The sequence below is a fragment of the Oryzias melastigma genome, linkage group LG6 (assembly GCF_002922805.2).
Source record: "Oryzias melastigma strain HK-1 linkage group LG6, ASM292280v2, whole genome shotgun sequence".
NCBI lineage: Eukaryota > Metazoa > Chordata > Actinopteri > Beloniformes > Adrianichthyidae > Oryzias > Oryzias melastigma.
Window position 1 is genome coordinate 29,503,168 of NC_050517.1, and position 26,971 is coordinate 29,530,138.

The 26,971-nt window shown below is 40.2% G+C and overlaps 1 protein-coding gene across 1 annotated transcript in view; it reads left to right on the forward strand.

Moving 5' to 3' along the window:
* mrpl23 (mitochondrial ribosomal protein L23) overlaps positions 1–26,971 on the forward strand; it is a 49,687-nt gene that overhangs the window by 10,122 nt on the left and 12,594 nt on the right. Inside the window, exons 3-4 of the mRNA XM_024280717.2 lie at positions 8,792–8,874; positions 14,824–14,897. Coding sequence (XP_024136485.1) covers positions 8,792–8,874; positions 14,824–14,897 — 157 coding nt within the window. The remainder of the gene's footprint in view (positions 1–8,791; positions 8,875–14,823; positions 14,898–26,971) is intronic.

Below are 26,971 nucleotides of genomic sequence, written 5' to 3' on the forward strand. Positions count from 1 at the left end.
AAAAACAAAAAAAGCCTAAGTTAGCCAAAATGGCTAAAATGCTGTTAAAATATTAGCTAAACTCCGAATTAACCTTAAAAAATGACAAAAAATCCTATATTAGCCAAAACAGCTAGCATGTAACTGAAATATTAGCTAAACTCCAAATTAGCCTAAAAAGCATTAATAAATGCCAAAATAGCCCAAAAAGCTAGCATAATGCCATTATAACTTTTAACTTTACTGCACTCTGACTCCATATAATAAAAAGTGATGACTAATGGACTATTAAATTAGTCGTAGACCATTTTAATAGTTGATAAGTCGTCAGTTAGTCGACTGATCGTGGTAGTCCTGGTCATTATCAGCCTTTGGCTTTGTCACCTGACTGTCCTGACAAACCGAACCGCACCACTTGGTTCGGATTTTTGACACTTTTTCTGTCCTCTTTTCCCAGACCTCCTGCTGTGTGTCACTGCCCATTGTGTTGTCGTGTCAGTGTTTGTGTGTAAGACTGACAGCACTATTTACCTTATAATGACTCTTTTGTCAGTGGAACATTAAAAATGTGTCATGCAGTTTTCTGTCAGCTTGTGGAAAAACCGTAAAAGTTGCTTTTGTCTGATGTTCAACTTTGCTGGAACCAGATACCCTTTCACCTACTTTCCCAGGTTTTCAAAGAACAAGTGTAATCAGAGCGCCTTAAACTTCTGGAAATGATACTTCAATCTGGCTGGGGGTGGGCGTTAGAGATGAACCATTGTTACACCGACCTTTATCGAGACGTCGCAGGACGACATCGCAGATCAATTTGATCCGTAAACACAAGGACTTTTTGTCCGACCCATCACCTGGAACAGGGAAGCTACAGACTCTGGCAACAGTTTTTCCAGCTTTAAATCTGGAGCCCGGATTTTAAATCTGCTTTTCAACAGCTGCATATGACTGAACCCGATTGGTCTCCTGTGACATGTGATGCCAGTCTGAGCTTGATGACTGAGGTTCTCTCGCCATCTCGGTCGGGGAGTCCTGGAAGAACACGTTTGTATAAATATATACCCGTTGCTGAGGACTGATGCCTTAACCTGAGCAGTTACTGAAGGCAGCTCGGAATCAGACGGGTGTTTAAACTGAGATGCTGGTCAGATGTGGCATGCATCACTATTGTCGGCTCAAAGCCCTCTGCCCCAGTTTAGCCTTGTTTACATACAATCTCAACATTTTCTGGCTCAGCTTTCAGCAGGAGGGGCTATTTCTGCAGCCATCGCAGTTTGAACATGTTCAGGCATGAAACTACTTCCCAATGAAGGCCTCTGACTGAGGAGAGGAGCGTAGTCGTATAACCATAACGCCATAACGTAATGCTTTTACACTGGACATGTGTTCAGCAACATCTAAATAACACATTTTTGACCCATCGTAGCTGTTCCACTGTTTACGTAAATGGTAAATAATGTGAGTCTTATTATTCGACGTTTAGAAAACCAGCTTTTCATTGGGTGGACGGTGGAAGAGTTAACGGTATTCAGAGAGAAGTGCTTTTCTTCTTGTGGTGCGATCTGAAGCACAGAGGTTTATATTTAAATGTAAGTAAGGACTTTTTGTTGTAGCATGACCTTATTAAAGTTATAAAACCGCTGTTGTTATGTATATTTGAGCGCCGCTAACGCTAGCGGACCGGTGATTATTGATGATGTCATTCAAAGAAAGTGACTTCTGAAATATGAGACATTATTTTTATATATAAGTACACCCAAATTCCTTTTTACCATTGTAACCCCTAGTGGTGGTGGTGGGGAGGTCATTTCATGAATTTTAAACAATCGATAATAGAAATATTTATACAATTTAAAGTAGGAGAAACAACATGCAAAAGTTTTTCATTCTGAGATTTTTGAAGAGTGTACAAACAACTTTCCAGATTTTGTTATATGACCGCTCCTGCCCTCGCTTAAAGCGACGGTTTGGAACCATTTTGGCTTTCATAGCGTCAATCGGATAAAAGTCACGCTGTGTGTAAGTTATGTCACACCAAAATGAAAGATGTAGGAACACAGCATGTTTGTGGAATCACGATGTGCGGCTAGCTAGACAGTATTTATTTAGTTTGATGTGAGTTAAAGAGTTAAAGCTGGTCTAATGATAAAACGTAACATTACCTTTTTTAAGGTTGTTTCCCTTTAGATGCTGTGAGAGATTTTTGATTATCAAACAACGGCGGCTCATTTGACCGCAGTTGTAAAGGATTGTAAATCAATAAAAGAGTATTTTGATGTTAATTTTCATTATTTTCTGCTCTGAGAAACCAATGATTGAATGTATTGATCACAGCGACGTCAATAAACATTGGAGAATTAGCTAAAAGAGTCTTTGGTGAACTGGAAGGAGAAAGAATCAGGATTTTGGAGGAAGTTCTGTCCATGAAGATCTTCACTTCCTCGTCCCAGCTGACACCCAGCTCAAATCCAGCCGGCTGGATGCTACAGATATTGCTGGACATTTTTATGTAGCAGCGGTGAAGATTTACACTAGCGAGACACAGAGCTATCATGCTGCTGCTCTGAACATCAGAGGCCTTCAGAGCCGATCTCGCTGGGAACTCCTCACGTTTTAAATGGAATCCTGATGCCTTCATGACATTTCTGTGAACTCCACCTCTGATCTGGAAATCATTTGGGTTGTGTTGCATCTTTTACATTTTTTAACTTGACTTACAGGATAAAATCCCGGATTCTTTGATGCTGAGATGTCACTTTGGGGAAGAGTTATGTTGGTGACTTTTACTGTTATTTACTAGTAGAATGGCTGTTTTTTTTTATTGTTCTTACAGCCACAATCCAAGATGTCACATTGGAAATCTATTCCTTTTATTTCTAATTGGTTCACTGTTTTACTTTGCTGAGTTTATGCAAGTTTTACGTAGGAAAATAGTTGGTTTCATAAAAAACGAGTCACAGTGGTAGTCGCACAGCTCAGTTAAACATTGGAAATATGGTTCATTGTGGTTGATTATGTGGAAACACGGGTTGCCGTTTTCTCCAGTGAGCTGCAGACATCAACAAGGCAAGTTTTATAATGAAATTTGGATGAAAAAAAAATGGTGTTTAAGCATTCACGTCTGGGAGCTTTTTGCCACAATGGTGTCCAGGTTCCATATTTACTGGTTTTAAATACTAATTCAATCAGCTTTATTATGTCGTCAAAGGGTAACCAAACCCTAAATCAACTTTTTTTGGCTGTTGACCAAATGGGGCTTCAAAAGTGTTGTCTTTTTTTTTTTTATTTCTTAAAAAAAATAAAGACACCAACTGTCTGTGTGCTGCCCTCCACAGGTTAAATCAAGGTATTACATTTGAAATTTGTGATTGGTCAAATCAGCTAAGTCCCACGCCATGATCTGAAGCTCCATCAATGATAACAGTCCTGTTGCCAACCTCCACCCCTCTGACTGGATGTTCAAATTACAGCTATGGGTGGAGTCAGCCTCCAACTTCCCTGTTTGGTTTCCCTTTAAACCAGACATCATTATTGTGTTTACTTCTTTAAATAGTGGAATCAAAATCGTTTTTTTGGCATTTAAATTTCAGAAAGAGGATGACATTCTATGGTTTTGATGATGATGGACAATTTCAAATTTCCAAAAAATACTCTCATTGTTCATATTTTGAACCCCATGAGGCTAATTCTTTTGTGATTTTGGGCTATACAAATAAAATTGAATTGAATTTAATGGAATTAACTGACACAAAAAGTAGCACATTTAGTACCAAAAGTGATTTCAGAAAAAGGATCTTGCAGTACTCTTCAGTCATTTTTTCTTGTCAGAACTTTATTTGAGTTTTATTTTGATAATAAAGCAGTTTTTGAACTTTCATCTAATTTTATTACAGCTGTGACTTTCTCAGGCAGAAGAAAAACTCAAACTTAACTTCTGTAGTAAAGTTGCTTTTTTCTGATTTTCAGGCAGTGATAAACACATTTACCTTCTGTAACATTATGTTATCAATAGTATCCATATACGTTTGACCTTAAAGTTCCACTCCGATCCTGTTCTGATCCATTTCCAAAGCGTCCCCACTGTTTTCATTATGATCATGATGCTGCATTTAGCCAATATCCAAAAACTGTTATTTTCTAAGACATAGTTTCTGCAGAGCGGCAGGAGTTAATTAGAAATTCACTTCTGAGTTGTGGGCAGGACTGTTGGTGCAGAGTTAGCCTGTGCTGATATCCCATCATCTGTTTGTTTACACGCTCTCCCACTAGCTTACAGCCCCTCACACCCCCAACCTAACATTACTGTTGCAACAAAAATGACGACTAATATCGGAGCTATCCCGCTGTTCAGTTCTGATCCAGATTCCAACTCAGACGGAGAGAACAAAGACGTTCATGGATCTTTTTGTCTGCAAGTGGATGCATCAGAAAGGGGCGGAGGAGGCAGCTTGTTGCCCCGCCCAACACATTTGTGACATCACAAGACTAATCTTCCTGATTCATCACAATTTGAATGAAGAAATCCTCAGAAATGGAGTTTGAACCTTTCCCTTAAAAACCACCTTTTCATCTGAGTAGGTCTTTAATTTTACTCATTACTACTTTGGAAAGGGTTATTGTGACCCCCCTGAGCTATGGCTGGTAACTCTGGGTGTATTCATAGGGTCCATCTGCCAGATTCAGACATACCATGTCAGGTTTGTGGTGGTTTGATAAATGGAGTGGTAAATATAGAGAGTATTCGCAAAATGTTCTCCTCATTAATCAGGATCACTGAACCCTTTGCTAATGATCCACAGGAGACTTGACATCTCCTTAAACCCTTTTCCTCTCTTCCAGCGTCCCGTCCATGCTTTCTAGGAAAAGCTTCCTCTCTGAGTAATGGTTCTCCAGCAGCCCGGTCACTCTGCTCTGCTTCACTTCTGCCTTGAACTCGCTTAGAGGCAGCGGTTCTGGGAGAGACGCTGCAGATCTGTTGGAAAGCACGTCTGCTTGCCACATCTTTGGAGCCAGATTTTGGTTTGACAGACGAAAACTAGTGAGCTGGATAAATCGGTAAATCATTCTGAGCAGTTCTTTGGGTCCATGAAAGGAACAGAAGCTTTCATTTCAATCACACACTCTTCATTTCTTTTTCTTAGGTTTGACTTCTGTTTTTGTTTGTTGTTCACATAGAAACCCTAAACAGACCGTTTGATTATTTGAACACATACATCGCAGCAGCATTTCAGGTCTGTTTCTGAATTCAAGGACAAGTAAAAAAACCCACAACAGCCAAATAAAGGTATTACAAATAAAAAGAAATAGATATATCAAACCTATTTAAGATATTAGGTCATTGATAGAAAAATAAAGAATATAAAAGAAAATGATGCCATCTCTTTGACATAATGACCCTTACAGACATATTTGCACTTATACATACAGTAGGACACAGTTTGAATCAATTAAATATGATGGTCATGAAGAGGTAACTGCGTGAAAGGTAGTGGGAAACAAATTTATTAGATGTGTTACGATTTATTTTAACAATTCGATCTGATATTTGTGGTTGATGATTCATAGTGGATTTTGGTTCATTTTCAATGATCCGATTGGATCCCGACCTAAAATGGATCCAGGATATCTTTATCCAAAACTTCAACCAGTGTGACTCAGAGATAAATGCCTGGTACTGAACAGTGCAGGTGAAGTTTAAGTAAAGGATTAATGTCCCGATGAAGGCTGGCCTGGCTTGATTTTTAGTAGAAGAACTAGTCAGAGAACTAGTCATAAGATTAGAAAAGTGGATCGCACCAATCTGCTTTGTTTTTCTGCCAGGAGTGTGTTTAAACAAACCTATTTTACTGTTACTGGTTTATAAATCCAAGACACACATTCATGATCTTAGAGCAGTTGATGAATTGTCCAAATGACTGTGGTCATCTGGTGATCATTGTCCTCTAACCCCTCAGTTAAAATCATCGACTGTAAATAAAAATAGACCAAGCAGGTGTGACATCACCCATAGAAAATACCTCATCTCCGGCTCCAGCAAAATGATTTCCCACATTACAAATGCCACCATCTGGAATCAGTGGACAGTGATTGTTCCGTTTGAGTCACGTTTTTATGGCAACTATGGTTACCAATCAGGATAGAGCTCGTTCGAATCCCTCAGTAAAACCATGTGGTGCCTATTGGCCCCACCTCAAGCCGCTTTCAGTGAAAGGATTGGTCGGTTTATAACTTGAATAACTTGCGATAAATTAAAAATACATTGAGGGTAAAAAAGAGGAATCTCAAGAAGATGTTAAAAAAGGTATCGGAGCAAGAAGGGTTATGCTGACCAATACAATCACTGAGTAACAGCTGTTTATTTCTCTATAGGAGGCTATAGGATTTTGGCTTCTTGGAACCAGCAGGTACTTCTTGTTTGGAGCACCAGGGGGGGAGGAGTCAAGCTGTCGAGTAATATGTATTTCTATGGTTAAAACTAAATGGAAGCAGTTTTAGGTTTTCTGGAGCACATATATACAAATAGTTGGTATAAATGGACAGGTCGGCTGCAGTTGATACTTTTTTCTTAACCCAAGTTCAGTTCTGTCGGCCATGATTGTGCTGAATACTTTATTTTGATTTGACATTTATCTTCTTTTTTTTTTTTTTATAAACATATTTCTTATTGTTCAAATATTGTCAATTTTGATTTGCAGTTTTTTTTCACCTGCCTGTAGCGTGTTTCCTCAACAGAATTTAGAGTTCAAACCTTTGTCCCGGCAGAGATTTGGATCAAAGGCTCTGTGGTTTTTCTGTTTGGCCTTTCACCGGGTCTCACACATTTGGTTGGGCTTTCCTGGTATGCCACTGATTCTGGAAGTCTAGGGTTTTATTGGACCAGTACAGCCTGTTTTAGTGTGTTCTTTTATGCTCCAATGCATTGTGGGTTGTTTGTACTTTGATGACTGCACCTCAGTAGCAGCTGCAGTTCTCTGGAAGACTCGATCTTTACTTTTTCCTGGACTCGACCAAAGACCAGAAAAACTCATCAGAAGTTTGTATCATTTGGAAAAATAAAACCCTTTCTATGATATTAGCAAGTAAGATGTTCTACTCCACAATATTATTATTTTATTTTATTTCTTTCTCTTTATTTTTTTCTCTAATTCTTCTCCCTACATGTTCACGTTTGTAAGATTCAGTTGTTCCTATGTTAACGGAGTTCTATAGTGACACATTTTTAGTAGTAATTGTCATAAATTTCAGAAAATATTTAGACAAATAAAAGCTGAATTCACAGAGTGACACACAAGCCCTCATTTCTTTATTTTATTTTATTTTTTTTGTTTGTTTATTGGTTCATGTTTATTTTGCCATTTGTACTGTTAACACAATATAGTTCTCAAACTCAACTATGTCTGAGCTGGTCAGCATGACAAAAAAAATTACACATCTCACCTTCATATTGGTTCAAACTTTAACCTGTTCAAAATAATAAAGACCTCTTAAATTATACTGTCTAACCGTTTGAATAAATAGTTTCTGTATCTTTTTTGAAACTAACTTACGTTTTGCTCTATAAACATTTTCTAATACCTTAACATAAACAATGTCCTTTAATTTTAAAATTTTAGTCAAACGACATAAAGAATTAGTTGGTTCACAATATCCTGACCTGTTAACAATTCTAATCGCTCTTTTTTTGTAATTTAACCAATTATTCCATGATGGTTTTTCCTGCATTTCCCCAAATCTCTGCACAATATGAATGATATAGAACAACTAATGAACAGTAAATGGGATACAAACTCTTTGTTTAATACATCACTGGTTTTACACAGAACACCAATAGATCTAGAAAGGTTGTTTTATGTCCTTTATATGAGATTTCCAAGACAATTTACCATCAGTTATCAATTTTGTCTCTAAAGCTTCAGCTTTACATACAACACTTTCTTACAGCCCAATCATATCCTGTCCAGAACCATTATTCATCTTTAAAACCTCCCAGCGTTGCATTTGCAAACGTCCATCATCAGCATGTAAAGAACAACAGTCCTCATTTGGGCTGGGAGCTCTGCCACGACCGTTCCTGTTCTAAAAGACGGAGCAATAGTCTGCACAGCATAGAAACAGATTTCATCGTTCATGGAGACTGAGAGTCTCAGGCAACAGCTTGAGGTGTAAGTCTGCTTGTGTTCAACTTTTTTAGATTTCCACAACCCTTTTTTTATCAAGGAAACATATGAGGTGATAGAAGACACCACATGCGAGGCAATTTTGACAGACCACAGAATCGCTATTAAGCACTTTGTCTGACGCATTTGAGAAGGGCTTTCTACCAGGCTAATCCAATTAGCCAGATTGATTATCAGTTAAAAGCCTTTCCTCCACTGGGCAGAGGAATCTGTTCCACATGTTACCCAGTGGGCTACCCTTGGCGAGGCTGACCCTCTGGTGGTGCTTTGTTCACTTCCTGTGTAGGGTTTCACTGGGCACGATCGATACTTGCAGACGGCTAATAGGATGAACACTCAGATTTCTCCTGTCTCTGCTTTATGGTCCATAGAATGAGAGCTGAATATGGGTTTGCACACCACTCTCCTGTCCTTTTACTGTAAATATCAAATCCTTCAGAGATTATGGGAATGCCACTTGGAAATGTGCTGCATCACTTTGCCATAGATGTCAGGATCGTGGATATGGAGTAGCATGAGCAACATCAATCTTTAATTCAGAATGTTTGTTTGTGCTTTAGTGACTCTGTAATCAAATATCCTAAACCTGAAGGTAATCTATGACCTTAGTTACACCCTTTTTTTCTTTTTTTGAACAGAATGACAAAGTATGATGTGAAAAACTACTTGGAGAAGATCTACAATGTCCCTGTTGGAGTCATTCGCACCAGGATACAGTTCGGTGAGTTTGTTCAAATGGACATTACACTGCTTCTGCTGTTCTAAACTTCTCAACTTTTTACATTTATTGTACAACCGAAACACTGGCATTGCTCTTATCTAGTCAGAGCAGTGGTATTCTACATAAACGCCGATGGACCGACATGGAGAGACTTGTGCACAGAATTGAAATTCAACTGAAAGCACCTCATTCTGAGTTGTAGAGCTGGTGGATGTTTTGCAGGACAGCCAGAACTTTGACTGCAATTCTGATGGGCAGTTTTAACAATGAAAGAGGACCATCCCTTCAAACTGTTTAGACCACGCCCACTTTATGGGAAAGTGGGAGGTACCAAATGTACTTTTCCGTAGTGCTTTCCTTTGTCCTGCCCAGTTCGACATTTTTGAGCTGTTATTGAGGTGGGTGGAGTCAACTCGGGATTGGATGGCCAGATTATTTCAGGCTTTTCTAATTACAGAAAGGAGGAGAGAGGACAGACAACATTAGTTTACCATAAATATGGGCTTTGTGAGCCAAAACGAATTCAGCTTTTTGCTCATATTTTCTTCTGGAATAAGGTGTAATCTTATTGCACGATCGCCACCTAGTGGCCAAACTGAAACGCCCTCCAGGAGAACCGGAACAATGTTTACAATGTTAATGATCTGAACATTTTTTTTAGAACTTTCCCTTTTGAGAAACTATGTAACACTCTATATTAAATATCTCATTATTTCACAAATGCATTTTACAGTATGTGACCTGTATCAGATTAATAGAAATATATTCAAGAGATATAGTAGATTATTAATGTAGCTTCCATCAAAAACTTTTCTCGACGTCATCATGGAGGACCCCAATGTTGAAATGTCAGGTTTATTTAATTTTAAGAGCTGAATAAAAGCATCGGGACACGGCTCCATCCTGGGTTCAGAGAATGCTCCAGTTAGGATCCACCATAGCAGCCGCTGTCCCGCACAGGAGAAAGCCGCTGCTCCGTAACAGGGGCGTTGCAGTCAGGGGACGATAGAAGGGCAAGTGGAAGGGATAATAAATCGCCAGGAAAAGTGGGCACAGTAGCGCCATCTTTTACGGATAATAATTATTTTTTATATTTAAATGTTCCTGGAGTTGGTTTCAATAAAACAATTAATACCAAAAAATAATTTTAGGTTTAATTTTAACTGATCAGCATTTGGACATCGGCATTTTAAGGGGTACTCCAGGTAGATTTGGTATTTTCCAAACTATTTTTAAGCGTTCTTTTCTCTCAGTTTTTGTAGATTTGGTCTAAAGACGTAAATGAAACTACATGTTTTAGCATTTTGTTTGTGTTCAAGGTTTAAAGCGGTTTTGTTTTAATAAATAGACCCCAATGAGCTTACATTATTAAATATTTGTTTTGAAGCTTTTCCAAAAATTAATTTTACGCTTTTATCTGGCTTTTTGCAGGTTTTTTTTTTTTTTTTAAAATGATCTGAACCATGACCCTAAGACTGTGACACAATCCGAACCGTGAGTTTCATGATCTGTTGCAGCCCTACTTTAAACCGATTTGTGGTCACACTGGTGACATGCGGAACTACTGGTTAGCATAGCTTTAGCATCATACCCTCAGTGTCCAATGATATCGCTGTCTCTGATACTTTGTATTAAACACTCTGCTGCTGCAGTGAGTCCAGCAGGTTGGTCCTCCAGTTCTGTCTGGATCCCACACATCTTGCTGCTCCAGCAGCATAAACCAGGGATGGCTGCTGTCTGCTTGTTCTTCAGATATCCATGGCCATCATCATAATCATGATTGATTACCTGGTTCAGGTGTGTCCAGCCAATTAAAAGATGCCAGAGCAGGGGATGTGGGAAAACGTGCCCATCCCTGGCCTAAACTAAACGCTGTGGAGAAGTGTACAGAAGTTTTGAGGGTGGGAATGCTTGAACAATATTGTGCAACAAACTTTTATTTATTTTTTTTTTTTGGCCTCGCGACAGAAGCTCCTCTTTGCTTGCTGCCGTTTTCATAGAATCTTGATTTTCCCACAAGTAAATTTGAATCGATGGATAAAATCGATTTATCGCCATGACCTCATTTAGGTACAGCTAACTTGAACAATGGAATCCTGATCCAGTTTTTACATGTTAACTCTCCTTATGGTCCATTGGGTTTGCATGAATGTGAAGGAGAACTGACCTTCAGCCACCTGAAGACGCCTTTCGCCAGTATTTATCCTCTTGCATCTTAACGACTTACACGTCAAAGTCGTTTTTTTTTTTTTTTTTAAATGAGGGGGAAAAAACTGACATTTGCATGAAATAATGAAAGTTTTCATTTGGTTTTTAGGACTTGTAAGCTCACTGTAAAATCCAGTCAATGAAAACGGGATGGTTGTGACGATGCAGAGATCCCAAGCTGTGGTTCTGTTCTGGAAGGACCAACAGGAGGACCCTCTACCTCTGGAGGAGAGAGGTGTCATGGACAGAGAGGCGAAGGGATGCCAGGTCTGAGCAGCAGCAGTTTGCTTTGCTCATTAGTTGTTTTACTAGAAGCAAAGCTTGGAAGGAGAAGCCTCTGGTGAGGTGAGTTTAGGCAAAGCTGTGAGCATTAGGGGAACACAGCGGAATAAAGAGGCGAAGGCGGCCAGGGCCCCAGGTTATCCCCAGCTGCGTCAGAGGAGGCGTGCCTCTCCGCGCCGGGCTTTGCTCCATTGGCTGTTTGAAAAACAGGAGCAGGCTGGGGTGCGTGAGGGGCTCAAACAACTCCTTTTACCTCCTTGTGCGGTGGTGTTATTTTGAAAGGTGTTGCCATGGTTACCTCTCGGGCCTGGGATTTGTAATGTGATAGCTGGCTGCCAGACCGCAATCTGAAAGTTGGAGAAAGTTTTCCTGTGTGCCAGTATGTTATGATAGGAGCTGTACAGGGGAGGGGTGTGTGTGTGTGTGCGGGTGTGTGTGTGTGTGTGTGTGGGGGGGGGTGCTTGTGTGCGATGATGGGAGCTGTACATTGTGTGTTATTGTTATGTGTTATTATGTGCACGCATAGTTGGTTACTCCTGTCTACCACCCACACTGGGGCTTCTCTTACCCGCGGTGGCGTGAACGGGGTGTTTTACAACCTCACTTAGGGCTTTCCCTGGGCTGTGGACTGGCAGGGTGGTGATTGCTTGCTTTGTGTTACACACACACACGCACATCCATCCATACATGAACCTACAAATAAGTCATTATAGTGGAATGTTTCCCTTGTTTTTAACGTCATAAACCGTTTCCATAGGAACGACTGATACTCAGCTCCTGTCGAGTTGACCACCAAACTTTTGTTCAGCGAAGTGTCGGAGGTACAGATTTCTCATAGTTTTAACCTTTGTATTGATGTAACCTTTGTGCTATCCTAGGCATGTTTACATTAAGAGTAGGGTCATCTGGACCCCACAAGACAACGCACTGAACTTCATTTTTCACTGATTTTTTTTTTCCTTCACTGGTGTCTATGGGAGACATAAAATCCTGTCCACCTTTGTCATGGGAGGAATCACTCATCATTACAAGGGTGGGGTCATCTGGACCCCATAAGAGAGCGTGAGAGTTAATATTTATCTGCTTTCTGAACCTTTGCTTCACATAAACACTCAGCAGGCCTCCTGTCCTCATCACTACACACTGATGAGAAGGTGGGAGCTGGAATGACCACGTCCAGCTGCACACTTCATCTACCTGCCGTTTAAAGGTCCTTGCAAACCAGGACCCTCCAGTAACATTGGATTATTGTGTGAAGAATGAAAAAAATTCATCTGATTGATGTTATGGAGATTAATTGTTCAGTTTTAATATCTGCTTGTTAAAGGAGGAGATGTTTTGTTTGTTTGAATCCTCATTATCTTCCAACAACATGGCTGCCATTTTTTTCCAGCAGTGGCTTTTTAAAGATAATAAATTACACCAAAACATATATACAGAGAAAGTTACAAAAACATGTTGTAGTAATACTCATAGCCGTGTTCTCTGAAACCAGTTCATGAATGTTTATTACCTTATACAGCCACTCTGCAGCTTTATTTCCTTCTAATTGTCTGTTTTCTTTTTTACTTTATTGATGAATGTTTAACCAAAGATCTGAACGATCATTCAAAAGAGAACCAGACTGGATGATGTGTGGAACGATCTTTCTTGGGAAACTTCTCTTGTTAACTCCTGGGCTTTAACCCGTTTAGAGACCACCGTTCGTCTGACCGTCCAAGGACACTTCATCCTCCGTGATTACCCCCAGTAGCTTCACCTGCGTTTTCTGTTCCATCTCATCTCGTTTCATCAGACACATTTTTATCGGCTTATCTGCCAGATAGTGCTGGTCGATATGACCATACATGTCATGTGGGCAAAAGAAAAGTGTCTATTGTGCCATTTCTATTGTTTTTCTTTGTTTATTTTTATTGCTGAACTTTTGTGCAAAAATATGTTTCCCTACTAAGAAATATGAAAAAAAAGTTTATCTTCTGTAACTATTCAGCTACATGTTACTTGAAAAAATAGTCAGAGAAAAGTAAGTAATGACATTTTTTGTCATATTTGACAGAAAATATAATTTATTGTGGTTATATAGTGAGATATATATATATATATATATATATATCATTATTGTGATATGAAATAATCTATATCATGATATACATTTTTTTTCCATATCGTCCAGCACTACTGCCAGATAAAGTCTTGTGTCATCAGCCTTTCCTAACTCTGACGGGAACGTCTGTGATTCCAGACTCTGATCTTAGATCTGGTTTTACCAGGTCCACTTCAGTTTGATGGTTTTGGATGAAGCAAATTGATGCGGATCAAATAACTACACTGGCACAGGAATTTAGATTACCCGTATTTTCCGGACTATAAGTCGCGGTTTTTTTCATAGATTGAATGTCCCTGCGACTTATACTCCAGTGCGACTTATATACGAATTTTTAACGAGATGAGATATGGACCGTAAGTCTAGAGAACCCTCTTATGGTGATCTATTCAATTACTTTATTTACTTTAGTTATTCAGACGTGACACAGAGGACGAAGAATTTAACGGATTTATTGATATGGAGTGAGATTGCGTGCAATTACAGTAAAGATACAAAGTTGATGAGTTCTTGAGGCTATAGTTAAATAAAACTGTTATGTTATATAAATGCTACACCTTTTCGTTTTTTTCATGATTCTAATATGTGAATATGTGTTGACACATATTCAGCCTGTTTTCTATTCACTTATGAATGTTATAACTTACCTTCCAGGATGATGTAATATCGTTTTTTTCAACCAGTTTGTAAAATAAATTACTTGAAAAAAATGCGACTTATACTCCAGTGCGACTTATGTATGGTTTTTTCTTCTTCATTATGCATTTTTTGGCCCCTGCGACTTATACTCCGGTGCGACTTATAGTCCGAAAAATACGGTAATTGGAATGTTTTTACAAGGTGCTGTTTGTTTCATTGGGAAATCTTAAAAAGTCTGAAAGCCTTGAATTATAAAGACATTCAAAAAGCAAAAAATGTTGATATCTTGTTCTTAAGAATAGGGCCATTTCAAACATCGTATTCCTTTTTTGGTCTAAAACTTTAGACCATTACAACGTAACTGAATTGTTTTTGCCTGTTTTTAAACAATTGGAAATAATGTGAAAATCTCCAGTTGCTGAATGCGTCTATGAATTTGTCCATATTTCTGCCCTCTTCATCTTACTTTGACCAATCTCCAACTCCAACTAGTATCTGTTTTGTTAAATTTAACTTGAAGAAACGCGTAGGAACCCTGTCTTTCTTTGAGAATCAAAAACCACTCAGGTGGACTGATGTTGGCTTCTATTGGTTCGTTATAGGGTGAGACTCGAGCTCATTTCCTGCTGTTGGAATTGTTTCATGTTTGAGTCTTTCTCTGACTTTTTGTCTTTTCTTTAAGCTAAAAAAAATGAAAACCTTTTTCTGTTTTCCAGGATCCAATAAGAAGAGGAACCACCTGAACCAGAAGGTCAAGAAGCCAGACTACAAAGTGGCATATGTTCAGCTGGTGAGGAGATGGACGACACACGCATGTTCACTGATGTCTGTCTAATGTTCCTACAGTCGTAATACATTCCAGTCATCCTGACTTTGGTCGGTTTTTCTTAACTGTCCCACTGCTGTACTTTCCTGTACGTTGTGGATACTCCAGTGTTTACTTTCATCAGTTACTGAGAATCTTCAGGCGCTTCAGTTTGATCCCAAATCAAAGGAAACTCACAGCTTTTTCTGTCACGATAATACCTCTGAACTTTAAGGAATGTGGTTTTAGACGACATAGATGAGAAATGTTAGTTAGTAGCAGCATACTGGGGGAAAACAATCTTAGCTATTTGACTGTTGAAAAACACAAAAACTTAACAAACCACGTTCATGCAAAGAGCATCGTGGGACATCCTCTGACTCCAGAGTCTTAAGCAGGGGTGTCAAACTGGAGGTCTCGAACCTGGATATGGTGTGTTTTAGCCAACAAGGAGTTTCATTGGCAGGTTGGTCATTGGACACTGGATTTGGACACCTCTGGTCTAAACCATGACTAGTCTTCTAGTCTGCTCCATGGAGATTGAATTCTGCAGCTCAGTTGGAAATCTCTGCTGTCTGGAGGGTGATAGTGACCGCTGTGACACAAACTGAAAGCTCGTTCATTCATTTTCTTTTGGGGTCATGGGGGTGCCGGACCCTAGCTCGGCTACTGATGGGCGAAGGCAGAGTATACTGTGGACAGGTCGCCACTCTGTCGCACTCTGTCACACACCCATACACACTCACACCAAGGGAATATTTAGGTCGGGTAATTCTATCCGGCCCTCCAGATCATTTTATTTTATTGTTGACCCGATGGTATCTTGCACTCATTTCTAACTTGTATAATTTTGACAAAATATATTTTACATTGAAAGTTATTTAAGGTTTAAGTTGATTTATTCTGGAATAATATTCCTGGCTTTTTATTATTCATAATTATGTTAAAAAGTTAGGGTTTTAAAGTTTTAAAAATGGGCATTCTGCTAGCTTTTTGAACTATTTTGGCATTTACTAAGATTTTTAGGCTATTATGGAGTTTAGCTAATATTTCTGCTACATGCTAGCTGTTTTGACTAACCTAAGTTTTTTAAATTTAGTTATTTAGACTAATTTTGTTTTTAGATAATATTTTAGCTAACTATCAGCTTTAGCGTTTTTAGTTTTTAGCTTCAATGTTTTCAGCTATCAACTGAAGCCTTTTCAGCTCTCAGCGCTAGCATCTACATCGACCAAATTCAGCTCACACTAGCGTTATCGCAGGTAATACCTTATATCTAGTTCATAATTATGTTAAAGTTTTAAAAATGTAGTTTTAGTGTTCACTAAAGGTCTATTCTGTTTGGCTTGCGACCTAAAGAGTGTTTTGGATTTTGGCCCCCTGTGTATTTGAGTTTGACACCCCTGATTTAGAGTAACCAGTTAACGTATGAAGCATGTTTTTGGATGGTGAGGAAGTCAGAGTCCCTGGAGAAAACCTATGCATGAGAACATGCAAACTCCACACAGAAAGGTCCACACACGTCAATAGTACGTTATTTTTCTCTTGAGGCCATCATACAAACCTCAATGGAGCTGTAAGACACACCTGCCTGCGCTCCCTTTAAGAACCGCCACGGACCAGACAACCCAAAAACCCACAGAACCCGAATGGGTCCACCCCCTGCACAAGTGCAGGTGACCAAGACTGGTAAATAAAACAAAAAATGGATAAATGGATCAAATTAAATTCAGTTGATTAAAAATTAGCTTAAAGCTTGATGACCTTTCTCTTAAACTTGGCACAGTTATCTCTTAAACTCGAGTGTTTCTCGATTAAACTTTTTGATAAGAAGGGATCTTTAGATACATTTTCAGCTTGTTTTGTTCCCCCCGGTTGATCAGAGGCCGTTTCTTTCCGTTGTTTTGCGTCGGATGTTTCCATGACGGTCTCTTCGTTCGTGAATCCTCCTGGTTTGTTGCTGCTCTCAGAACCTCCAGAATCGGCGTTTCACGCCTTCACTGTTCTGGCTGTTGAAGGTGTGGTGTTTCTAGGATCTGCTGGCTGGCTCTCATAGTGGGGGGGTGAGCTTTAATCAAACAAAGCTGCTGCAGACCTGCTGTGTTTGTGTGATCAGATGTTTCCTCAGCACTCGTTCCCAACAGTCAGCGGGTTTTCCTGTGAAATGACTTCTCTACGTTGTTCTGTGCAGCTGAGGATAAGTGTGGATCCCTGTTGGCATTGATTGTGCCCTCAGCTGCATTGGCGGGCCTTTGATGAGCTTATGCAATGTCACAGTTCTTGTGTTTGCGAAGGCAGAGTCTGACTGCTGCGTGAAGGCCTTTCCAGCACATTCCAAAGATTCCCAGGACAGTGAGGGTCTGGACTTTGTGCTGGCCTATCAATGTGTGAAAATGTTGTCTCATGCTTCATGAAGCGCTCATTCACATTTTGAGCCTAATGGCTCTTGGCACTGGCATCTTGGAAATCAGCCCCGCCATCGGGGAAGAACAAATCTTTTGATGGCGTTGGAAACATGAATGACTGCAGGAGTCGTATTCATCGTGTTGGGCCTTTTTGTTTATGATTCAGGTAATGATTCCCAGTGTTGGTCTGAGGGTTTCATTCGATTTACAACCATTTTTTGTGAAATCGGCGACTTGTTCCCTCTTTAAATCAGAGAAATCAGTTTGATAGGAGCTTTAAGAAGGTTCCTCGTGCACATGTCAAAGGTCAAAGCAGGTCTGGTAAACCATCAAATCGGTTCTCCAGTTTTCGCTGCATTTCTTGCTGCTGATTACCTGGATCAGGTGTTTCAGGCAGAAAGAAGACGACTGAGTCGGCTAATCAGCAGAAAGCAGGTAGAACTGGCTGGGTGGTGGATCTCCAGGATCCGACAGCCTAAGGGTTATAGTTCTTATAATGCTTATAAATAGCCTAAGGCTATTAATGCTGGAAATGGTGATGGACGATATGGAAAAAAAATTCTATCACAATATTAATTATTTTATATCAAAATAACGATATATAACCATAAATATTCGTGGACTTTCCTTGAGTGATAGGTTTGCTGTGTTAGCATCAGTGCGGAAGGGAATAGCCTCCTAGTATAATTTACAAATTGCAAAACAGCTTTATGCCGCAAAACCACTAGATAGAGATCTTTCCGAAGAATCCCTTTATAATTTGTCTTTATTTTCACTTATATACTTTTTTTGTGTACACACTCACGAGTTTCGGACTATTTAATGATATATTTGGCATAGTAATTGATCTAATTAGGTTATAAACGATACAAGAGAATTGGCACGATAGACACTTTTCAATCCTCAACAAGATATATATCGTCATATCGCCCTGCACTTGATGAAAAGATGGAACAGGTCTTTAACCCCCTAAAGACCCACTCCAGTGAAAAGGGTGTTTTTAGTGTGTCTAATAGGGCTGCCACAAACCATTATTTCAATAGTCAACTAACCACAAATTGTTTTTTGGATTAGCCGACTAATCGGACCATTCGTAAACTGGATTTAAAACGCACATCTTTACCAGATATTGCATTGGACACTATTTTCTTTTCTTTTTTTTATATTCCCCACTTCGTTGACGTGTTGTTATAGTACCTGAGTCTTCCTAGAACTTCCTGTGACGTCACTACAGACCCGGATCAGCACTGCTGCACGTGTGTGTCAAAGACACGGCATTAGAAAGCGCACAACGTAGTTTTGAGACTATTTAATAGTCGTCGACTATTATAATAGTTGTTATAGTCATGATTAATCGACTACTATTGTCTGACATGTTCTTGTGGCATTTTTCTCATGATGGGGGACATTTATGAAGATAATTAAGATTAAGCCTCCATTTCTATTTTTTATTGAACTTATTGGGTTTTAGGAGCAGATGAAGAAAATGAGGTCTGAAAAAGTCTGTAGTTGTTGTATAGAAACTACAGTGGGCGAGGCTACAAACTCCCTACTCCCCCCATTCTGATCATCCACCTGCAAACAAATAGATCCATGAACGTCTTTGCTTTCCTCGTCTTAGCTGGAATCTGGATCAGAACTGGATAGCTCCAATATTAGTCGCCATTTTTGTTGCAGCGGTAATGTTAGGTTGGTGGTATGAGGGGCTGTAAGCTAGAGTGCAAACAAAGAGATGATGGGAAATTTTTGCGAATGGTACCGCCCACAACTCAGATGGATTTCTAATGACCTCATGTCGCTCTGCAGACACTATGTCCTAGAAAACGACATAAATTTTGTCTAAAAACGGCTTCATCATCACAAAAAGACTACTCGGAATGAATAAGAAATGGATCAGAGGATGACGAGAGTAGGACTTTAAGACGTGCCGTTGACATCACTTTTTGACCACTGTTGTTTGTTCACCTGAACTCTGAGACTGTGTTAGCTCAGATATTAGCCTTAAGAGGCGGATCTGTGTCGTTCCTGCGATCAAACGCGTTACAGACACTTGTTTGCCCCTCCCTTCTGCCCAGCTGACTGGACACCTCCAATCTTAAAAAAGGGATCAATAACAAAAATGGTCCATCATTTGTGAGGGGAAACATAACTGAAGCCATCTGAATGTTTCAGAGGGACGTCCTGTTCTCTGACTCAGGGGGAGGAGCTTGTTTGATCATCAGTGATGAGACGTGTCAGTCCTCCGAGTTGGAGTGTACTGAAATGTACTCTGCTGTGCGTGACCGTCATGCAGACCTGCTGCTCCCTCCGTACCTGAGAAGACCAGCTCTACAGCGAGCCTTCGTCCTCTTCCTCACTTCTCCTTCCTACCTCGCCCGGGCGCTCAGAAAGCCTCCTTTCTTTTGCAGCGGCTGGAAGAAAACAAGATTGTTCCTAATTGACACCACATGTGGGAGAGTGTTCTGTGGGTAGATGCTCGTGCCCCCCCGTCCCCCATCCTCTCCCCCACTGCCTTCATCAGCTAATACTGCAGCCGTAAAACCTTTCAAACCTGCCGCTGCGTGTTCCTACTTTGTGGTCGGGGAGGCCTCCGTTAGCGGCGCTCCGTGACCGCCGCTTTCCTCCGGCTTCAGGCGCAGAGGTAGCGCCTGCCTGTGTGAAATGTGCCCTACGTGTGGGAAAGTGTACATGTGTGTGAGGGGCTGAGAGGGGTAAACAGGCGAGGTAACTAAGGCCATGATGGAGTGGTGCCAGATCAGGGAGGTCCAGTGATGGGGCAAAGCAATCGCAGGCAATGAGACGGGGTAGTTGTTGGGGTGGCAAAAACAGCAGCAGAAAACCAAAAGTCTTCAGCGTTCCGCAGCTTTCGGCCGCACGGCTTCAGCAGGACGGGCGTGTTTCAAGTCAAACTGCTTTTACGCTCCGCTGTGCTCATGGTAACACTGGCGTTGGATTTTCGCAGGCAGCTCACATTGTTCCGTCCGTTTGATGCTGTAAAGGGTGGATGTTGGAAAATGTGAATCTGGATTGCACTTTTTGACCTCGGTTGTAGACATGACTTCATAAAGAGTCGGTGTAATTAGATTTCTCGTCTGGTTCAAACTCCTCGAATGTGCCGGCGCTGTCACCAGGCTCATGAGGGCCCAGACGTTCATCTGGAGATACAAGCAGGGACAGAACCTGCTGCACACCACCTGAACAATATTAAAATAGGTTTCTGGCAGGTTGGTGAACTTTTGGCCTCGTTAAGTGACTTTGCATAATGTCAGGATGTAGCGAGCTACAGTCAAAGCTGCTTCTCTTTCAAACCTTCATAAACACAATCTAGATGAAGCTGCTTTTGGATGATAGTTGTTGGGTCACATGGTCAGCGGGCTGTGGTTTTTTATCTGTTGTCATTTGCAGATGAGGCTCCTTAGAGGACGGACGGAGTGCTGAAGGGTGACGAGTGTAGAGACTGAATGGAAGATGTGGTTAGCAGCAGAGCAAACTCAGCTGAGAACTTGTGGAGATGTAGGTCAGGACTTTCTTTGCTGTTGCAGAAATGTTCAATTTTTCTGGCTTTTGGATGGAAAAGTATAAATAATAGGGCTGGGAATGGATACAAATTTCTAGAAACGATTCAATTAAATTTACAAGAGTCTATATCGATTCCGATTCACTTCAATTTTGAGTTTACACAAACACATTTGTTTAGAAATACATTAATACTGCTATATGACTTGAATATATTTTTATTAATCTGATACAGTTCACATATTGTAACATGTATTAGGGAAATAATGAGATTAATATCATACAGTGTTACATGATTTCTCAAAAGGAGAAGTTCTAACAAAAATGTTCAGATCATCAACATTGTAAACATTGTTCTGCTTCTCCTGGAGGACGTTTCAGTTTGGCCACTAGGTGGTGATCGGGCTATAGCATTACACCTTATTCCAGAAGAAGAAGAAAGTATGAGGAAAAAAATGTGCTTTTAACCACAAATGGTTACCTTAAAAATATTTCCTTAAGAATTTTGAAAATTGCTGCCTGTGAGTTTATAAAGATGTTCATTTTGTCTGTAATGTATGTTTAGGTCGACAGAGTGTTAGCATTAGCCGTCCTATGGGAATTTCCATTAAACGTTAGCATCAAGCTAGTGGATTTTAGCATTATGTGCCAAATTGATCCATATTTTTATGAATTGATTATTGATCAGTTAAGCTTAAATCGATTCTTATCAACCCAGCCCTAATAAATAATTTCCTGTGTTGATATTGGAGACTGAAGATTCAACAATTCAAGAAGATAAAGATTCATTTTAAGTCATTTTAAACTTAAATTATACATATTTATGTTCTCAGTTTGCATTAAAACATCTGTTACATTGCCTTATGGTTCTGTAGTTCTGATTTGTCTTCACATCTGCAGAACTTTGCTGTTTAAAACCAACACAGACTATAGATTTAATTTGTATTCACTTGATGATGTTATTACTGGACTTTGTTAGTCTTTATATAGCAGTGGCTCAGCAGGTGATCCTCATTGGCTGCTGGGCTGCACTGAGGCGTGACGCTGATCTACAACCCGTTTGGTGGACTGGATGAGCACACGGCTCTACAATGACATCACCAATGATGTGACCTCTAGTGTCACATGATCTGACTTCCAATCATACAGCCTTACGTTAATGTAGTGGCGTGAACTCTGACACAGACTGCTGGTTGTTCAAACGTTTCATCTCGGTAACCGACCTTATGCAGGGACTAAACCAGAGAGAGAACACACTGGAAGATGACTTAAAATCACGATGGTTCTTAAAAATACAAACCAAGTTCTTATTTAAACTGGATAAACTGATTAGTTTCTGGGTTGGATTTGCAAAGAACATTTTTATTTTTCAGTCAGAGTAACACCTCTCGTTTTCTGAGGCCATATCTGCGTTGTGGACATGCACATACTCCTGCTGGGTCCTCATGAGTAGTGGAACCTGAATATACCTTGTTCCTGCAGATTCATGATGTGAGATGTTGTGGAGAACAGCGTTTCCCCATAGACGTCCATGAGAAGTCTTCTGTTCTGCTGTGAAAAATCCAACCGAAAAACTTCTCACCAAAACAGATCAAACTGGGAAAAACTCCTCTGACACGGGGACAGACGTGCTGGTCACCACCTTCGTCTTCTATTTACATTTGTTTGTGTTTGCCATGGAGACGCTCCGCCAACAGGCGGTTGTGTGTTTATGTGTAAAACATAGTTTTGGGGTGACTGGCTGCTGTTGCGGCCGCAGTCCCAAAGACTTTAGGAGAAACCGTCCACACCAATGTCCATCTGTTGGTTACCAAAACCCAGCCGGTCTAACCAAGTTAGAACAGCGGCTTCCAACCGTGGTTCAGACTCGACCTCAAATGAACAGCCTTTTGATGATAAGCGTCTTTGTTTCGGTCATCAGATGGTTCGTTATAAATCACAGGCTGGTTTTAGAGGCTTTGGCCGTTCAGATGTGGTTAATTTCAGAGTTTTTGGTACGATTGTGTTGATAAGAACCCCTGTCTCATGTTTGTGTGGTGAACTGCTTTGGTGGTGTTGTCCTGGATGGAAAGTCCAATGGCGTTCGGAGAGTCGGGTTCTTGGTGTGCCATCTCTCTGCTGTGGCTCCAGTTCCTGACATCATGGAGCATCATGGATCCGACCGTTGGCTTCAGCTGACCGGTACTCTTCAGTCGAGGCTCCACTGAGGGCAACGGTGCTCTAGTGTTCGATTCCTCCCATGCATCCCTTAAGACAACCTTTATTAGGCCATGGACGGTCAGAACAGGGCCAACGTTGGTATTTTAGCTTCTGGTTTCTGAAAATCCATTTTCAAAATAAAAGGTGATTACAAGAAATTTAGTTAAAAAAAAGTCTGAAAATATCAGTAGTTTTTTTCTTTCTTTTTTTTTTTTTTACAGATGATGAAGATTCAATGAAACGTTTCTGATTTGAAAAAATCCATCATGTCATAATTCCATAGAATGTCATTTTATCATTCAATTCAGGCTCCGATTATCTTTCAGCTAAGAGATTGATCTTATTTTGTCTTGACATAAATCCTCATTCATTGGGTGTGTTTTTTAACAAAAATAAAAATTGTTTGTGCTAAAATTTCTGAACCTAATTCTGTCTTGTTGTAGAAAAATTCTCAAATGTCTCTTCTTAAGTTTCCACAAATCAGCAACTTTCTTTGTTTAAATTCTCATTCTCCGTAAAGTGTTTGAACTTTGTGATGAAGATTTTCTCTTTAACGTCAAAGTGGATGCTAACATCCGGACGCTAGCTTCAGCTACGTCTGACTTCAACGGTGTGATGGATAAATAAAGAAAAATAAAATGACACCACTGTCATAAAACGGGTATTTTCTAAATATAAATGTGAATCCACTGTGTCTGTCACTTTATCTTTGTGTGTGAACCAGTCGCTGCGTATTAGCCAGAGCGGCTTCTGCTACATGAGAACAACTTTCTCGATAATTCTGTATGTGGAGGAAGACTCCCGGTTTTGTCTGTAAACGGCAGCTTTATTATTCTCTGAAGTCAAAGGCTCTGATTCGGTTTCCTCATCGACTCTTCTCTCCCCAAAGAAACTATCCAAATACGTTTTATTTTTTTCGTTTTTGTTAGCTTTTAGCTACTATCTTAGCATTCCTGGCAGCCGCTTTAAGTCACGTGACCAAGTCGAATGATGTGAACAGGACCCGTCGGTTTTTCAGAATAAAACTTCTTTCAGGATCAGAACATAAACTAAATGAAAACAATCTAGTTAGTGCATGTGTTTCTTTTTTTATTCTGTCTGTGACCCGGTACCAAGTGACCCAGGGACTGGGACTGATCCGGGAGTAGGGGACCACCGTCTTAAGTGACGGATTAACATTTTAGAAGTCCAAAAAAAGCCAAGCTCCCAAACTTTTTCTGCTTTGAGTTGCTCTCGGCAGTTTCCTCCCTATAGCACACAGAGGGTGTGTTGGGACCGAGGTGACTCCAGGTGACTCCAGGTGTTCATGGACGTCAGACGACCTTCTTCCTGTGTGACTGACACTAGATGGCAACATTCTGCTGTGCAGTGGCCGTCGGCGGCCTCCCGTCTCCCTCTCTGCCTCACAGCAGACGTGAGCGACGCGTCCACGTCTGTGTTTCTAACAGAGTGACCTGTGCTGTGAGAGTGGGGGGGGCAAACGCCATCAGCCCGCCCCTCACCTTCCTCCTCTCTGCTTTAAGGGGGGCTGTGCTCCATGGAGGTTCTGAATCAGGGCCGAGCGGGAAATCTTGCTTATCTTTGTGGAATTTTATTATTTTTAAGCGTTTGGTCGGGGATTGCTCGGCTGCTTTTCCCTGCTGTCACGCGAAGCCTCTGATTCCTCGTCTGCAGAACCTGAACTGATCTGGCAAATGAACCCTTTCACACCCGCTGTGATCAGCTTTGATCCAACTTTTCTTCTGTTTTTACTTCTTTTAGTTGATAGCATCTGTAGATGACCGTCATGATGCAAAATGATCATATTGATTGTATTTGATTCTGTCCTCCTAACATCAGATTACACAAGAATTTTTCACAAGTTTTTCCTTAATCGTCCAGCAAATAGTTATTCTGTTATTTTTCTTTTTTTTTTTTTTTTTTTACATCTTTTTCAACTTTATCCCAACACCGCTTCCATCACCTGAATGTTTTCAGATTTTTTTTCTATTTAATTTTTACGGATATACATTTTTAAAATATAGTTTTTACTTCAGTTTTGTTATTTTTTTAAGATGCTTAACTTTCTTTTTTTCCTTTCATGAAGCATCAGGAACATCAGAAACACAAATTCAAAAGCAGAACACAACACAGTCCTGCAACTTCATGAACGAAAGGGCACAGACGGAAAAACAATGTTCTTATTTCGTGCCTGCACCTGCTAAATCAAAATACTCATATATATATATATCAACAAACATACATAGTTTAGATGGCCGCGCCATTGGCCATTCACAAGCAATACATTAAAATAAACAAAAAGAAAATTAAATCAGAAAATGAAATCAATGACTTCTAACATAACTCTCCAATTTGATTCTCTTAAACATATGTTTAAACTGAAGAACATTTGAACAACTTTTCAAATCATTTTTTTGTAAGTTCCAAAGTTTAACATCAATAAAATAAAAATGCATTGGTTTTAAACGGGTGCAAGCAACTGGACCCTTGAAATCAAATCTGCATCTATGATTTAACTCTTCAGAACTAAAACGTCTGGCAGAGTTTGCTGAAGATGTTTATTGAGGACAAGCCTCACACTCACACTTTGTTCAGTCATTTTGAGTGGATGGATAAAGTCCAGGAGAAGTCCAACCTCCAGACGAGTCTCAGGAGAACATCCACCCAAGAATGTGAGGGCTGGACCCAGAAGACCAGAACCTGCGCAAAGACGGGACCACAGATGTCCCGTTCCTCATGCCAGACCTCTCCTGACCCACAGACACAAGAACCTTATCTTGCTTTATCTATCCGAGTGCTCAGATACTTTCGATCTGCGAAATTCTAGTACGAATATTCGTGATGTCCAAGATCACTGATTCACGATCATTATAAAAGAAAGTTTAAAATGACAAACACCATTTCTTTTTAGGTAAATATTTGAGTTTTTTTCACTTTTGTTGATTATGATCTTCTGTACCAAATAAAGGTATAAATGACGGTGATTTATTACAAATTCCATTTTCATACATCCTGTAAAAAGACACACGCATACTGTAGCAACAAAAAATATATTAAAATTTGCGACCAGCGAGCCGACCTGAAGCTGATGAAAATCTGTGGACTGTTGTCAAGATGTAGATGCGACTCCAGACCAACACTGCAGATGACCTGAAGGCCTCCGTGCTCCAAGCATCCGTGTTCATCTATAGCCTCGTTTCCACTGAGCGGTCCGGTACGGGAGGAGTAATACGGTACGGACCCATAAAGAGAAAATAGCTAGCTTAGCGTTATATTGGTGCTTTCTAATGTTGTCATCACTTTCTGACAATCAATTCAATTCAGTTTTATTTATATAGCCCAATATCACAAAGAAAATTTGCCTCATTGGGCTTCATGCCGGTAATTTTACAGATGGAGAAAATTAGTCATAAAATATGAAAAAATAGCTAAAGACTAAAGAGACTAAATAAAACTGGTTATCCCTGCCCTTAGACCCTCCCTCCCCATAAGGAAAAACTCCTAAAAAACCAGAGTCAGTAAAAAAGAAGAAACCTTAGGGATGCCCACATGAGGGAGAGAACCTATCCCAGGATGGACAGGCGATTTACCAGAACTATTAACTTCTACAACTACGTATTTAAACCAGCGGGTGGCTACAGCGACTCCTGCCCAACCGCCACATTCTATTTTTCTATAGACCTACAGTGGATGGGGCAATTAAGAGGTACAGGTCGGAACTGTTTAACGGGTCCACTTAACAATGGAAACGCTTAAAATACCGGACCGTACCGGACCGCTCAGTGGAAATGAGGCCCATGTTTCCAATGGAGCATCCTTCATGCTCCAAGCTCTGATGCAGCAGGAGACCAAACCATCTACACTCAGAAGGCTGACGTTTGCTTTATCTTCTGAGACTGAGACACAAAGTTTTAAGCTTTTTATCATAAATAAAATGTA